Source organism: Gavia stellata, chromosome 1 (assembly GCF_030936135.1).
Source record: "Gavia stellata isolate bGavSte3 chromosome 1, bGavSte3.hap2, whole genome shotgun sequence".
Taxonomy (NCBI): Eukaryota; Metazoa; Chordata; class Aves; order Gaviiformes; family Gaviidae; genus Gavia; species Gavia stellata.
This window is the reverse complement of record NC_082594.1, coordinates 24,150,052-24,165,470: the sequence shown is the minus strand read 5'-3', so window position 1 is coordinate 24,165,470 and position 15,419 is coordinate 24,150,052. Positions and strand designations below refer to the sequence as shown.

The following is a 15,419-nucleotide window of genomic DNA, read 5'->3' as shown; positions in this document are numbered from 1 at the left end:
AATAAAAATAGTGGGAAGATAAACTGCTCCCTCACAGGCGTCGTGGGCAAACTGCAACAGGGAGGGGTGTAATCGCTACCTTTATCTTTTTCCACTGTGAGGTTATTTCTGTGTCTCCAGCTGCCTCTCAGCCCGCCTTTGCCTAGGCTGCTTTTGTCCAGCCATCTGGGATTCTTTAACTTGCTGCTGATAGTGTTTAGAAGCTGAGTTAGGAGTCCTGAAGTAGCTCCCTACTCAGCCTCCTTCGTTAAAACTGTGCAGCTGCTTTTCAGGCACTGCTGAACACTGCCGTGGAGCTGGGAGGGGAAGCGATTTCCTTCTGAAGCGGGAGAGGAGGAGTGTGAGCCCTGATGCTTCAAAGGGAAAATGTTACTTCACCCCCATAAGCTTAATGGCACTGTGGAAGTATTAACCAGAAACTCTGGGCCATTTGGGGCAGAGACACTGTGTGGCTTGATCACTGAATGAGCATTGGCATGCTGCAGAAATTACTGTCATTCAAAGAAGCCTGGGTGACTTGGGAGCTTCTTTAGGGCTTTCAGTGCAACCCTTAAATAAATACGACCTTTTAAAAACATTTTAACTGTTTATGGAGCTGGCCTGTGAGTGAGAGGAGGGAAGTAGATAGTTTGCAGTTGAGGAAAGGAGAAATTGCTGGGCAGGAAGGCTTTGGTTAAACAAGGGGAGAGAATCTTCTTGGTTTTCCTCCATCAAAGACAATGGGTGTAACAGCTTTCGTGTTCCTTTTCAGTGATGATGGGGTGCCAGTTGTTTAGCTGTGGCAGGTGTAGCATCTTCAAAATATGCTTTGGACGCTCTGGTCTTCAGCCAGGAGTTAATGTAGCATTAAGTCGTGACACAGCCTGCTTTGTGAGGCTATTTCTGCATTCGAGCCTTCGGCTGGCCAGGAAGCATGTCAGTTGTGTAAAGAGTGGTTTAGCACTGTTAAGAGAGTCTGCTTTGCTGCTTTAAAACCAACCAACCAGCCTACCCACCCACCCACCCACTGTGATATGTAGTGAGCTCTGATGGGGTTTTATCACTGTGAGCTGCATCTATGAAGGAAGCATGGTGCTTTTGTGGTGGAAGCAACTGCAGGTGTTTGGGGACTCTTTGTGGAGTGTGAGCACATTGGTTTTGCTGGCCATTGTGGTGCTGAGATAGCTGTGTTAAAGCTTGATACCTTCTTGCGGCTTTTACAGAGGTGAACCAGACAATATTGCTATATATTGCTAGTAATGGATGTGCTGAAAGAATAATGTCCTTATGAGCCTGTATGACTTTCACTTCTAGGGAAAGAAAATATCCCAGGAAGTTGGTGATGGGGAAGTTCCAAAATTTGACGGAGCGGGTTATGACAAAGACTTGGTCGAAGCTCTTGAAAGGGACATTGTATCAAGGAATCCAAGCATTCATTGGTATGAGGATTTTGTCAATTCAAGTGTTTTTGCTAGTGCAAAGAAGGAGAGAAATTATTCTTCTTCTAACTCTTAAAATAGGGAGCCGTCATGGTCTTCTACAGATAAGCAAAACAAGGTTGTTTGGTTTTAACAGTTTATTAATTTGATTACAGTTAGGCTTTTGTTGCTAACTGATATTATGTGCAGTACATCCATTACAGGTACCGCTGAAACGAAAGTACACTCCAGAGAACTTTAAAGATACCACTTTGGTGTTCATATTGTTCAAAACAATTTTTAATTAAGCAGCTCTGGGTAACTTGAGTTGAAAATCGTTTTTTCCCTACCTTCCAAAAGTGGATTCAATTTTAGGTCACAGGATTATAGGAACACTCTCATGAGGCATATACTGGCATGCTCAAAGAGATGGTACTAAGTGAAAAGCTTTCCTATTTTTCTTGTATAAAAATAGAAGAAATATTGTTGTACAGGAACCTTATACAAGTTTCTTCATCTTGCACAGGGATGACATAGCGGATTTGGAAGAAGCCAAGAAATTATTAAGAGAAGCTGTTGTTCTTCCAATGTGGATGCCTGATTTTTTCAAAGGGATCAGAAGACCTTGGAAGGTGGGAATTTATTTGGTGTTTTAGTAAACAGCAAGCTGTAGTTATGTATGTCTGCTGCAGTAATGTGTGTGGATGCCTGTAGCAGAAGGCTAAAAAGGCAAATGGGAAAGATTAAGAATTTGTTCATGAAATCCTCTCATGATGATTTTAATGTAAAATGCACTCAAAGAAACAGCTGGAAGTGTATGTGGACTTTAAAGTCAATAATAATTTTTTTGTATTTACTCAGTTATTGCTTGTTGATATTATAATACTTTCTATATGTCAGCCTGTACATGTGAGAAGCATATAGGGTATATTGACAGAAACAGAAATGCTTAATAGGCAGCTCTGTTCAGGATTATGGTGGCCACTCTCCCAACACTTCACCAAGGAAAGCAATCCTTAGACTGTTTTATTCTGCATGTGCCCACTGTCTCTCACTCAGACTGCAAACTGGAGCCTGGATGGTGCAAGGAAGTATGGTGAGAGGGGGCTAATCTGAGTGATGATTTAGCTTTGCAGCTACACTTGTAGCTGGGCATAGTTACTGCTGGAGTGGGAGAAATTCAAAGTGGGAGAATGAGCTGCAAGTGGGGCAACAGGAAGGATATAGGACTCAGCTGGCCTGGCTGATGGACCAGAGACGAGCCCAATCTGGGCCTTGCTTAGAGCTAAAAATGGAAGAGGAGGGAGGAGGTTGCTGAGCATTTCTATAAACAGGAAATAAAATTACCTTGCTTTTGTTGTGCGATGGTTTGACACTTGTTTTGGGAATAACTAATCACAACACAAGGGCTTTCTAGTTACTGAGAAGGATTACTGGGGAAAAAAGACTGCTGCATATTGTCTGTTATTTTGAGTCTGCAAGGCAGTGGCGTGTGCAGGGAATGCTGTGTATGTGAGTAGTTTCTGTGGTTTAGTACTCTGGTTCAGCAGCATGTCAGATCTTGTGTTACTAATACTTGCCCTGTCTTTTCGGGCTTGGTCCTTGTACTTCTCTGGCTTATACTTGGACCTGACCCTCAAAGGGTTCCTTCTCCAGCCTGAGTCAGTCCTAGATCCCCTGCTTATTTACTAAACAAAGCCCTGCAGGAACTGATGAATGGAAGACTTGTCGTTCTTGGGGCTTGTGTCTACAGACAGTAAAGAGGAGAAGTTGGAAAGGGTGGGAGCTGACAGCGGGAGCTGGTAGATTGCTGCTTGAGGGCTGTTCATGGAGGTTTTGGTGAGATGCAGGGGGCAGCCCAAACCTAGAGTCAGTCCAAACCTAGCCCCAGGCTATATGGCCTTTGGTTTAGAGTGCTTGTGGTCAGTACCAGTGGGCTTGAAGTTAACCTTAAGGTTAACCAAGCTATCAGCTTGGGCAGAGCCTAAATATTGTGGGTTACAAGTGTAGGGTGAGATTTTGTTGTCTTTTCAACAGCTGAATCTCTCTCTTTTCCTCTTGGCATAGAGGAAGTTGATCCATACCCTTATTATACACTATGGGGGCTCTGTCTGTCCAGCCTTCAAAAACTTCTAAGGGAGTGAAGAGCTGCTATGCTTTTTTTCACCTATTAATATGCCTAGAGGATGTAGTGGACATCTGTCTTTAAGGCAGGTATCTCAGCAGACTGCAGGGAACGTGACGAGTGCCACTGGCCCTGTCTCCAAGTATTGCGGCAGTGGATAAAGAAACACCAGCCTGGTCTTTTAAAGAGTTACAGTCTCCATCTCTTTGTGTGAGATTATATTTTCCTACTGAGCAGTGTTGCGTCTGAAAACTAGGTGGTTGTAGACATGCAAAAAAATTCTAAGATTATTTCCTCTCTGAAGTCTGAAATGCAAATTGATTTCTGACGAGTCCATGAAGAGTCTTCATTGTTAGCCTTTTCCCTGGTGACTTGGGAAGCTGTAACTCTCCTGAATTTATTTTTCACACAGAACAGCATGTATTTTCTCTACTGTTGACCTCTGACTGTGCTACAAGGATGAGAAGTTTTGAAGGGAAGACTGTTTCTTGCAGTAATCAGTGTAGCAGCAGGCATTTGTTGAGCCTAGGCATTCAGGACAATAATTCAGGGAAAAGGCAGCCAAATCTGTTTTTGGATGTTCAGACTGTCCTGAGAACAATTCCTGATACAGTCCTCACAGTTTGTGCCTGCATTCAGAGGATGGTGCCTTCTATGGAGGAGCCAGCTGTCTCCCCTGATTCAACACAGGTGCTGTGTAGTTGCAGCCACGGGTTTCTGAGTGTCCACGGGCTTGCTCTTTCTTTTTGTCCGAACTGTTTTGTGCCAAGAAGGCCCGGTTGCTCGCTGTGCTTCCCACTGCTCTGCTAGTGATTGTTACAACAACAAGAAGTAACCCTGCAGTGATTTCATCAAAACACTTACTCCCTGCGGTGCATTTCAGCTTCTTATTGGAATACTTTGGATTAACAGAGCCTTAGAGGAAGAATAAAGAAGTCTTTGTGTTTGTCAGGGATTTTTACTAGTGAGTAAATGGCAGCCTCCTAGTTTGCAGAGAGAAAGAGCAATTTGACCCTCTGTGTTTCTGTTTGAAACCGTGCACATCTTGTTTTGCTGAGAACTCAAGTTCTTTTTTTTTTCTTTTGTTTTAAGTGATATTTCTATTGTCTTTATCCCCAGAGAGCTTGGTTTTCCCCTGGCTTTACACCTGGTGTGGCTGCTTTGCACCTGTGTTATGCACATATATAATGCCACCAGTATCATGTACGAGGTAACTCTCACTGTAATAGTTACACAGGAGGTGCAAAGCAATGAGCTTCAATTTTGGCAGTGAGCGGGATGTGTAGCTGAAGCCAGAATTTGACCTTCCATAATAATGGAGGACCAAAGCAATGTTCAAAAAATTACGCTAGTCCCTTTTTTACCAGGCCCTGCAGTAAACACAGTTTGTCAAACACAGGAGTCAAGTGTGATTTGAATTGAGGTGAAGCTTGTTTTAAAATATTAAATAAACACATTTGAAACTCGGAGAGAACAGTAAGTCATCTCTGACCTGCATATCACAGGCTGAGTAATTTTCACCCAGTTACTCCAGGGTTGTACTTGCAGTGTTATTATAATATCAGTATGACTATGCAGCACTCAAATCATAGTATATGTCTGAATGTTCATGGGGAGAAAAATAGTCCATTTACTTTTTATGCTTGCTGCTCTGGAGCTTAGGAAACCTTGGGCAGCCTGAGGAGTGACATTGGACTGTTAGCTGTGTGGATGGTCTATGAACATTTCTAACTTAATTTACCGATGAATGTATGTTGAGCTTGCGTTAGCTAAGTGTTAAATGGCAATAAAGGTATTAAGAGTTAATGGAAAATAGAATACAGAGAGGCTATTGCTTTTGAGTAGTACATTTTTGAATAATTGTTTTCCTGGTTGATTTGCTTTTATAGATCTCTTCCATGTCATTCTTTGTGTTTTTTGAAGTAAATTTTTGTGAGGAACAGATGAAATCTAATTTGCTATGTGGCTTGCATTTAACAGATATTTTATTGCTCTGGCACTTTATGTAAGTTATTAATTGCAAAGCACATTATGATGTGCAGTTCTAATTCTAGCTAATTTGATTACCCTGCAACAGAGTACAACTTTACTTTAAGAAACTCTTGTTAGCATGTAATAAGATCTTGTGGTTAAGTGGGAAAAAAACCCAAGCTCCTTGAGCACATTTTCATAGTGCCGTGCTCAAAATCACAGTGCCTTATTCTAGTGCTGTACAGGGATGGAACAGTGTGTTGTCCCTCTCCAGCATTGCTCCTGAAAGGGCTGGAAAGACTATCTATAAAGATAACTGTATTTAGAAATATTATCAAGAGTGATTAACCAGTCTCAGTGCTACAATCTTAATATGGGTCCTGAGAGCACTGTGTGTCTAGCTAAAAACTTGCTTGCATAATGATGGGTAAATGTGCTGAGCTGCAGAGATGTGTGCTCCTATCTCTTTCAGATAGACCACAGATGGAAAGACAGTCTGATGATGTGGATGCCAACCTGGGACTTAACAATTGTAGTTCAGTTTTCTAATTTAAAGTTTTCTGAATAATCACCGAGGTTCATATTAGGCTTTTGTGGGACTGAGCAGTAGTCCACCAGTTGCTTATCTGTAAAATAGAAATAGCAGTGCTCTTCTGCCATCCACCAGTGTGGTGAGGATGGTGTTTCATCCAGGAATTGCTGAGATGCAGTAGTATGGCCACAGAAGTACTGTGATGGAGAGATTAAACAGTATGACAAACTGTTGTATTCAGTGAATGCTGTTGTGCATACTTAAACGTAAAAATCAACCAGATTTATACATACACATCGTCAGGATTTTTTGGCAAAATGTTTTCCTACAGAAAAATGCTGTGCTGAGGGAACACAACTTTCTGCAAAAGTATTGTGGTTTCTGTGAAGCTTTCTTCGTGAAGGGGCCTTTGTTCCAAAAAGAAGAATTCACTGTCTTCATCTGCCTGTGCAGCCCCTCGTGAGTTGGGAAAGGCCTGAGTTCAAGTCCAGGCCTGATTCAGACAGGCTCTGTCTGGTTCAGAGCAAGGCTGTAAATCTGTTGTCCACTTCCCAGGTGATAGGTTGGCTTTTGTGATTTGGACTCCAGTGGAGTGGTAAGAAGAAATCGCAGAACACTTCCATGCTGCTCTTGAAAGTAGGATTCTTGTCTTTTGTTTTCCACTGATGACGTTTATGTTATTCAACAATTTAAATACAGATCTTAGATCATATTGAGATGTAGTGTAGAGTACCAATTGCAAAGTTTCTTTAGTTGTTGTTCATTACCTTTGTTTTCACCTTTCAGGGCGTGCTGATGGTTGGTCCTCCTGGCACTGGCAAAACAATGCTAGCAAAAGCTGTTGCTACAGAATGTGGAACAACATTCTTCAATGTGTCTTCCTCTACCCTGACATCTAAATACAGGGGCGAGTCTGAGAAGTTGGTCCGCCTCTTGTTTGAAATGGTATGTCCTCGATGATGTGATCTGGGGATCACTAAGGTGAGAAAGGACATCTCTCTTGGTTTCCTGCCCCTCTAGTCGCATGTTGGAAGCACAGAATTCATTGAACTGACATCCCCTCAACCAGTTAGAAAAACATAATCTCTGTGTTTCTATCCTTTTCTGGTATGTTGTTGAGGATTAAGAAGGAAATGGTTCATCACCCATGTTTAGGATAGCATTTTCCGGACTAAATGTCAAGTTATGACCTCGACAGAAATTCAGTTCTTATTTGGTCATCGGATAACAAGCCCATAGGAAGTAGATTTGAAATTGGAAGGGATTTAGAACTGTTATTCTAGAAGCAATACATGTTTTAGTTCTGTTTCTGGTCTGAATGATGGACACAAGCCTCTCAGTGACGTTGTGGGTGCGGTCCGTCATGCAGGGTATGTGAAGGACATGCCCGTGTGGACCTGTATTGAAGAATCATTCACCTCTTTGGGATCCTCACTGCACATCTACAATACTCTCAGTTAGAACTTGTCTCTGTTGATAGGCTGAGCTCCTTTCTGTCCCCTATGCTTACCCCTCACCAGCACAAAAACCTGGACATGAAAACTGCCTGTATTTTGATTGTGTTCCTTTTCCCCTTTGCAAGACTGGTTGCTGAGGAAAACCAACCAACACTGAAAGACCCCTGACTCAAGGAGTACAATTTAAAGTGTATAAACTTCAGCATATGCCAGACAGTTTGTAAATCAAGATCTTGAATTATTTTCTTGTGACGGGCGGGGAAAATATGTATGTAGTATGTCTAGTGGGACTGGGGTCATGGTCTTGATGAGGGCCTGTGCTTGCTCCTGCAGCCTTAATAGTGATGTTTTCATTTGAATAAAGGCGAGGTTTTACGCTCCAACAACAATCTTCATTGATGAGATAGATTCCATCTGCAGCCGCAGAGGCACGTCCGACGAACATGAGGCGAGTCGCAGAGTCAAGTCAGAGCTGCTTGTGCAAATGGACGGTAACAAGTGTTTAGATCTGAGTTTGGGGCTGGGGTGCTGTTTCGTTACAGGTGGGAATGTAAGAACTTGAGCAGTCTGGAAAACCCGGCTTTATGGATAGGGGAAAAATAAGGCAGAACTTGAGAGTAGTATATTTTTGGAGTGTTCAAAGACAGATAACTGAAAAGGGTGTTCTGCTTTATTTTTTCTAATACGTCCATTTTGATGGTAAATTGAAAACTCATATTTAAGAGACAGACTCTAGGAGAAGCAGATAATGGAAATTTGTGCAGTTTAATATAGGTCTTTAATTTTGATGCAATTTAAACAAATTTCTCCCCTTTGCTAGAGTCTCCAGGTCGGGGACCCCATTGTGAGATCTGATTTTGCTGTATTCTGTGGTGGCAGCTAATATTACCCTTTTAGTCAGATTTAGAACCTGTTCTGTGCAGGTGTACATAACAAGGAGGACCATCTGAGGAATGTTGTATGGCGTAGTGGTTTGATAACACCTCTGTTACTGCAGCTGTTATTTAACTACTATTTATAATGTCCTCAAATGTGAAGGTTCATTGAGGTAAACGCAGGGTGGGCAACTTTTTGTTCCAAAGTGCTAGTGTCTTTGCAGTCCTCATCTGGGGGCCAAGGAGTGATTCCTATTTCTTCTATGGCCAGATTTGACAGAGATAGTACTTTCAGCGGGACTCATAGGGCTACGCTCACATATGAGTGTGTTATTAGCACTGTCAAAGAAAGTCCTCCCCTGACTCAGCAAAAGAATGAACTGTCCCCCTCTCTGTGACAATGATGGTCTTGTCACACCTAAGCTGTAGGAATTTTGGAAAGGGGCACTAGGACTATATAGAGCTGTTGCTTAGCTTTGTCCAGGCTTTTGCAATGTTTGTCTGTGAAGTGTTTCTTTGCAAGCATCTCAATCAATAAGAGCTGTGGAGTGAAATTGCTCTAAACTGTTGTGCTTGCAGGGGTAGGTGGTGCTCTGGAAAATGATGACCCTTCCAAGATGGTTATGGTATTAGCTGCTACAAATTTTCCCTGGGATATCGATGAAGCTCTCCGACGGAGACTGGAGAAGAGGATTTATATACCTTTGCCCACAGGTATGTTTGCTATGAGCATTTTCCTTTAAAATGGCCTTTGCAAGACAAGCTTAGGATTACTGCAGGACTTTTGGGTTTGGGAGGAATCTTGACGTTTTTGTGATGAGCAGTGAAATTCAGGGGTTAAATGTTTGGCTGGGTCGCTTTATATTTAAAGAGAGTGAGGGAAAGAAAAAAAAATTACTACTTGCTTGGGGGCTTAAAAACAAAGAGCTGCGACATTTCATTGCAAGCCCATTGATGGATTCTTACATTTTGAAAGAGAGTTAGTTTTAATGAGGCTGGAATTATTTTAAATGTTTAACAGTCAATCCTTGAATGATCATCAAAGGCAGCTTTTGGACACGTTCAGAAATATTGCAAATGCACTCCGTGCCCTTGCAGACAAATGCAAAGAAGTGGATCCATGAATTTTCACTTACAGGCTTAGTTCATTGTAAATCAGTGCTTGCTCGCCTTTATGACTGTGCTTCAAGTCACTCAGAATGCAGCAGGCTGATTGCTTTCCTGCCCTAAGATGTCTCGGCTTGTATTGTCTTTCCTAGCTGTCATTCACCTGTCCTATTAATTTTGAGATTCCTATCACTTGAAGTTTGCATAGCTTCGCTTCTTCTTGGTACAGTGGATGCCTCATCTCCCTGCATGAGCACTCAAGATAACAAGATGCGTGTTCATGGTGACAGCAGTTGTGATTGAGTTTAGCAGGTATAAGGACACTTAATAGTTCTACAGCTTGTCTTTGCAGCTTATAGGTGGTAACAGCTCCTAACAGGATGCCTGTCTTTATGACCAATTAGTTTAAAATCCTATCAGCTCTTGCTCTTGTTTCTAATTAAACCAGATTGATTTTTGACACAGTGTATTATACCCTGGACAACATACGAGATGTGCTCCAGTTTTATTTCCAATCTTATGTTCTGTTGCATCTATTCTGTAAATAAGAATGTTGAGCTGTTCTGGGCCAGTCTAAATGATGCATTTATAACTGTGCTGTGTGATTTGATGTGGTCAGGCATTTTAATTGAAAAAGTGATATGATATGTCATATATACACCTGTATATTGTGGAATTTGATGCAAGTATATATTCTACTGTGTTTAATTTTCAAAATACTGCAAGGACTTGCTTAGCCCCATAGCAAAGATTAGAAGAATGTTCTCTGATACAGGATGCTGTCTGCAGGTATGCCGTATATACATTGTGCTCTGTAAATAATAAATCCCCATTTTATAGCTAGTGCCAGTTGTGTGTGATTGATAACTCTATATTCTTGACAGTTCTGCAAAGCATACAAAACCAGCAGCTTTAGACAAACTTTCTAATTTCTTTTATTTAAAAAAAAATTAATTGGGGACATCAATAAATAAAACATAAATGTGGACATCTCCTTAAGACTTTAAGCCTTTCCTACTGCTACTTCTTCTGTTGTGGTTGTCCTCTTTTCTAGGTCATAAAAATTGGTCACTGTGGAAATAAAGATGCTGAGCTGGTATATTTTTCTGTACAGTAAAAGCTGGGAAAGCATTCATCCTCTTCTTTACCATCCTTGTGCAGAGTAACACTGAGGCCTAAGCTGTCAAATGTGAATTGCCTCTTATAAGCCTAGGCTGCTTAACATATGTACCCAAATGCACATGTGCACATGCCCTCTACAAGAAAAATGGTTAATTGGCTTGCATAAGTGCTCATTTACACAGCTAGTTATCGCTGTGTGTACACTGCATCTAGGTCTGAAAGTGGGATACCAGGACATTTGTATTGTAAATATATTAATATATGTTTACTGTATTAATGTATCTGTTTTCTATCAGGCTTCAGCAGCTTTCTTGGGTCCCAACTGAGTAAAGTGCTTAAACATATGCTTAAAGTTCAGCCTATTGTTAAGAGGTTTGTGCTGTCTGAAGCTCTGTTAATAGAATCCTCATTGTGGTTCTAATGAAACTGTGTGAATAATATGCAATCAAACACTTGAACAGCGAGTGAATCCAAAGGGATGTGAGAAGAAGCAGGCATTTGTGGGATTGCGCTTTTGTGCCGTTGGGTGGTATGTGACCAAATGCTTTGTCACCTGAGACATAACAGACATTTTTAATGACGTATGACTTTGGAAAATGTCTCTAGAGCATGCAGTTTTAATATACTGCTTTTAACCGTATACTTTACTGTATTCGATTGAACACTTTATGAACACTGTCTCTTTCCTTTTCTTATATTAAACCCTTTTGTTGGTACTTTTCACTGAAAAATCTAAGTTGTGTTTGTATCTTTTTTTAATGTTACTCTTGCGAGTCGTCAAACAAGTATTTTTATGTTGTAGCAAAAGGCAGAGCAGAACTACTTAAGATTAATCTTCGGGAAGTAGAACTGGATCCTGATATCAGCCTTGAAGAAATTGCTGAGAAGATTGAAGGCTATTCTGGTGCTGACATCACTAATGTTTGCAGGTATCTCGTTACCCTTAATTTGCAAATAAAACTGCATGGAAAGTCATCGTTTGCATTATGTGATAAAAGGCAATACCCACTGCAGCTGAAGCCATGCTAACGGTGACTATGTTTGAAGGCCCAAATCTATTTACTGGCACCATGTGTTGCTGTCATGTGGAGCGGTCTAAAGACCATGGAGTCTTTCTGTGAGATGTGGTTAAGTTTTCTTGGATCTGAAGAGAAAAAAATTCCCTGAGCAAATCTGATGTTACAGTTGGCTGCATTTACTGCATTTGTCTGCATTTCTTAATGTAGTGCAAAACAGGTTTTGATTTTTATTTATTTTTTGGAAATCCCATTAGTTTAAGAGCTAGAATTTTGTGATGCAAAGGAACCTCTCACAGAATACTTCTTTGGGGCTTCTATATGCTGTATGTTTGGACAGCCCCCAATGCAGCACAGTCTTGGTTTCTGCCTGAATCTCCTAGGTGCAAGGATGATACAGATAATTTATAGCATTAGTATTGAATTTATTTCCATCCTGTTCCCACAATTTGTTTCATTTTTTGACAAATGAGTCTTTTCTGGTGGAGGATAGGTATTTGAAAAAACTTGTCAGTAGGAAATCTGTCTCCCTTTTAATGTTAGGACTGCCAAGAGAAACTGATTCTTTAAGAACATGGCTTCAGATTTTTTTTTTTTCTTCCCCTGCTGCTTTGCTGAAATTGTGAAATGACTCCATGGGTTTGAAAACTTGGTGTGTGTCATGCAGTGCAATAGTTAAATTACCTGTTCTCCCTGAGGCCTGTGTTATCCCTTGCTGGGAAAAACCTGGAGAACGAGAAAATGTAATTTCAGACTGCATGTGGGTCGTGGTGTGAGAAATGAGCAGTGTTCTCAGTACCAGTGGGCCACGCTGGCAGCATCCAAGCTGGGGAGGAGTCACGGAGCAGGTAGAGCATGAGGAGCCACAGGCACCCACTGACGGCCTCAGCCCTGCGGGGCCACATGATGCTAGTGCCTGATGCCTCCCGCTCTGCCCTTTACAGGTTCAGGTGCTATGTGCGAGCAGGCAACAGAGCTGGTCTGCACTCCGAACACCTGCTGACTGTCCTTTTGGGCTACATGGTGGGGAGAAGGTTGAAATCTAAGAGGATGGGGGTGCAAAATCCAGACTACTTTAAAAAAAGAAGTGTTTGAGTGCAGTTCCTCTCCCACCCTGCCCTTTCCTGCACTGAAGTTGTAAAATTTCAACTCTATGAATCATTGTAAAAGGTTTTCAGTTTTATAGTTTTAATTATCTCTGCACATTTACCATATGCTTAAATGGGTTTTGGTGCCAGTGCATTTTTTACGTTCAGTTAATGTAGTGATCTGGGAACATGGAAGCTAAGAAAGATGTGAACCGCATCTTCTGTGGTAAATAAATGCTCTCTGAAGTGTTCCTGCCAGTGGTTTCTAGCAAGAGAATACAATCAAAATTCGTAGACACATGCTGCTAGCAATTAGCTCCCATACATTGTCCTGTATTTCCAGGGATGCCTCTTTAATGGCAATGAGACGACGTATTAACGGCTTAACTCCAGAAGAGATTCGTGCACTTTCTAAAGAGGAGCTTCAGATGCCGGTTACCAAGGGGGACTTTGAGCTGGCTCTGAAGAAAATCTCCAAATCTGTTTCTGCTGCAGACCTGGAGAAGTATGAAAAATGGATGGCGGAGTTTGGATCTGCTTAATCTCAGTGACAGCTCTCCTCTGCTAGAGTTTTACGGCTTTTGTTGTTTTCACTTGCAAAATGAGTTAGAAATCTTTTTAAAGGTTTAATAAAAGGTCTGCCTCTGCTCCCATCCCACCCCTTCTGGTGACAGGATCTTTTAAACTCTGTTTGCCTGTAAAGAGAATGAACACAATAATGAGCTGATATTGTAAAAGGTATTTTATCTCTGAAATAGTAAAATAAGACAAACAGGAAGGGAAAAATTATACTTGTGAGGATAATATTTTTATTTTTCCAATGAAGAGCAGTGTTACTTAACCTCCTCATAGTCCTCTTTCATGGCTGTAATCAATAAATCAGCTGGGGGATGTGACTCCAGAGGAGCTAACAAGGGCTCGCTGTACCCCCTGCTCTTAAGTGCTACATTTCTGTGGAGCTGCTGACTCTGCCTCTCTTGAATGTGGCATTGAAGTTACTGTTCTCTATCTGCTCGGATATTCAGAGCAAAGCCTGTGGATTAATTGGCATTACACAGAGGAAATGAGGATCAGTTTTCCATCAAGACATGGGCTCAGTTCTCCTCTCATGTACACCCATTTGGAATCAATGTCATTTCAAACTGGAATGATGTTACCTGTGACAACTTCTGACGGAAACAAGAGGAAAAGAAGAGGGCCTTCATTGCTCTCAGTCCGGTTTATGCTTGATCTCTGAACATAGTTTGTACCAGTTTGAACAGTAGACGCTTTGAAGTTTGACAAGTAGGCACTTTGACTTGAGTTACGTCTTGCACTTTTACGCTTATGTATCATCCTATACTTTGTCTGTGCTGTCTAGATTATATTATTATTATTTAAGTAGCAACAGTTTAATACAGTAAGGACACTAATATCAAGGCTGTCTTTAAAACACGTGGCTGTGGACTTCCACTTCTTCTGATCAGACATGAACTCTTTTCTAGCTTTACTAGGCAATGGAATTTGCACCTGTTTATGTTATAGAACTGTTCATGCTTCCTAATTTTTTTAATGAAGATTTCTTAAAAATGTATAAATGTTACTGATTTAGGGGAAAATAATCTGTACAGTCTCATTTATGTTCTTATCTGTTTCTTCCCTTCCCATGTACAAGTGCAGGGATGAGCAGGGTTGGTTTATAAACTCTAGCATGAGAAATCCTCTCTCTAGAGTATTACTGTCATGCTCACTATATGAGCTTTTCACAGACTCGGGCTGCAAGTCTGACATATGAAGGTTTCCTGTGGTAGGAATGAGAAGGAGATGTCAATTTTACAGAGGACTATGCAAGCTCTCAAATTTTTGGTGATTTTTGTGAGCTGGGCGCGAAGTATCTTGGTGGATGTGAGTTGCTGTGCGGTTTGGTAGGTATTCTGTCCCTCTGCTGAGACTCCTAGTAACATAGCCGGATGTGGCAAACTGGAGTAAGAAACAGATAACACCTCCTCTTGAATGGTAGTATATCCTTATTTGTATATCCTTTGGAGTATATCCTTTTTGCTAGTTCTTGGAAATTTCCAGTAATGTCAGTAATTCTGCACACTGGTCTTCTGGACCGTGACATGTGAACCACTAAGGCAAATGCTGCTGAAGTGTGTCTACTGTTCAATAGCAAATACTGTCAGAGTATGTGCATGACAGCTCTGCAGCATCTATCTGATTACGTGAGCAACTTTTGAAGCTGTTTTACCATTGCTGCTTTGTTCGTCAGTATTCCTTTTTCTTTCTTTGTATGTGAAGACTACGTCCCGGGTTGATCCTGGCATTTCAAAGGGCTGCCCCAATTTGCATGGAAAAACATCATGGAGATTCTGTCAATCTTGCATTTGACATGAAACTCAGTTGGTGCTTTAGAAGCGCGTTTCCATGCGGCACTCCAAACAGATACCTTCTGGGGCCCCCAGACTCTTTGAGACACAGCTGCTGTTCATATCTTTCCAAGGACAGAGCATTTTCCCTGCGTAGCGTTAGGCCCTGTCACATGCCTGGGCAGGGAGGTTAGTGCAGCAAGGACATCAGCTTTTACCCTCTTCACCTCCAGGGAGAAAAAAAAAAAGTCCAGTTGCTTCTTTCCTGACCAGTTTGCACTAACTGCACAATAGAGCCCTTGGGATTCACCATAGCTGCAGCTATCAGACTAAAAGGAACAGTTCTGTCTGCATTGGAAGATGAGCAAGCAGAAACGATGT

The 15,419-nt window shown here is 41.5% G+C and overlaps 1 protein-coding gene across 1 annotated transcript in view; it reads left to right on the top strand.

Moving 5' to 3' along the window:
- KATNAL1 (katanin catalytic subunit A1 like 1) overlaps positions 1-13,331 on the top strand; it is a 30,160-nt gene extending 16,829 nt beyond the window's left edge. The window contains exons 4-10 of the mRNA XM_059818813.1: positions 1,294-1,418; positions 1,924-2,029; positions 6,812-6,970; positions 7,847-7,973; positions 8,937-9,071; positions 11,389-11,515; positions 13,034-13,331. Of these exons, the coding sequence (XP_059674796.1) occupies positions 1,294-1,418; positions 1,924-2,029; positions 6,812-6,970; positions 7,847-7,973; positions 8,937-9,071; positions 11,389-11,515; positions 13,034-13,232 (978 nt within the window). The 3' untranslated portion in view covers positions 13,233-13,331. The remainder of the gene's footprint in view (positions 1-1,293; positions 1,419-1,923; positions 2,030-6,811; positions 6,971-7,846; positions 7,974-8,936; positions 9,072-11,388; positions 11,516-13,033) is intronic.
- The last annotated feature ends 2,088 nt before the right edge of the window (positions 13,332-15,419 follow it).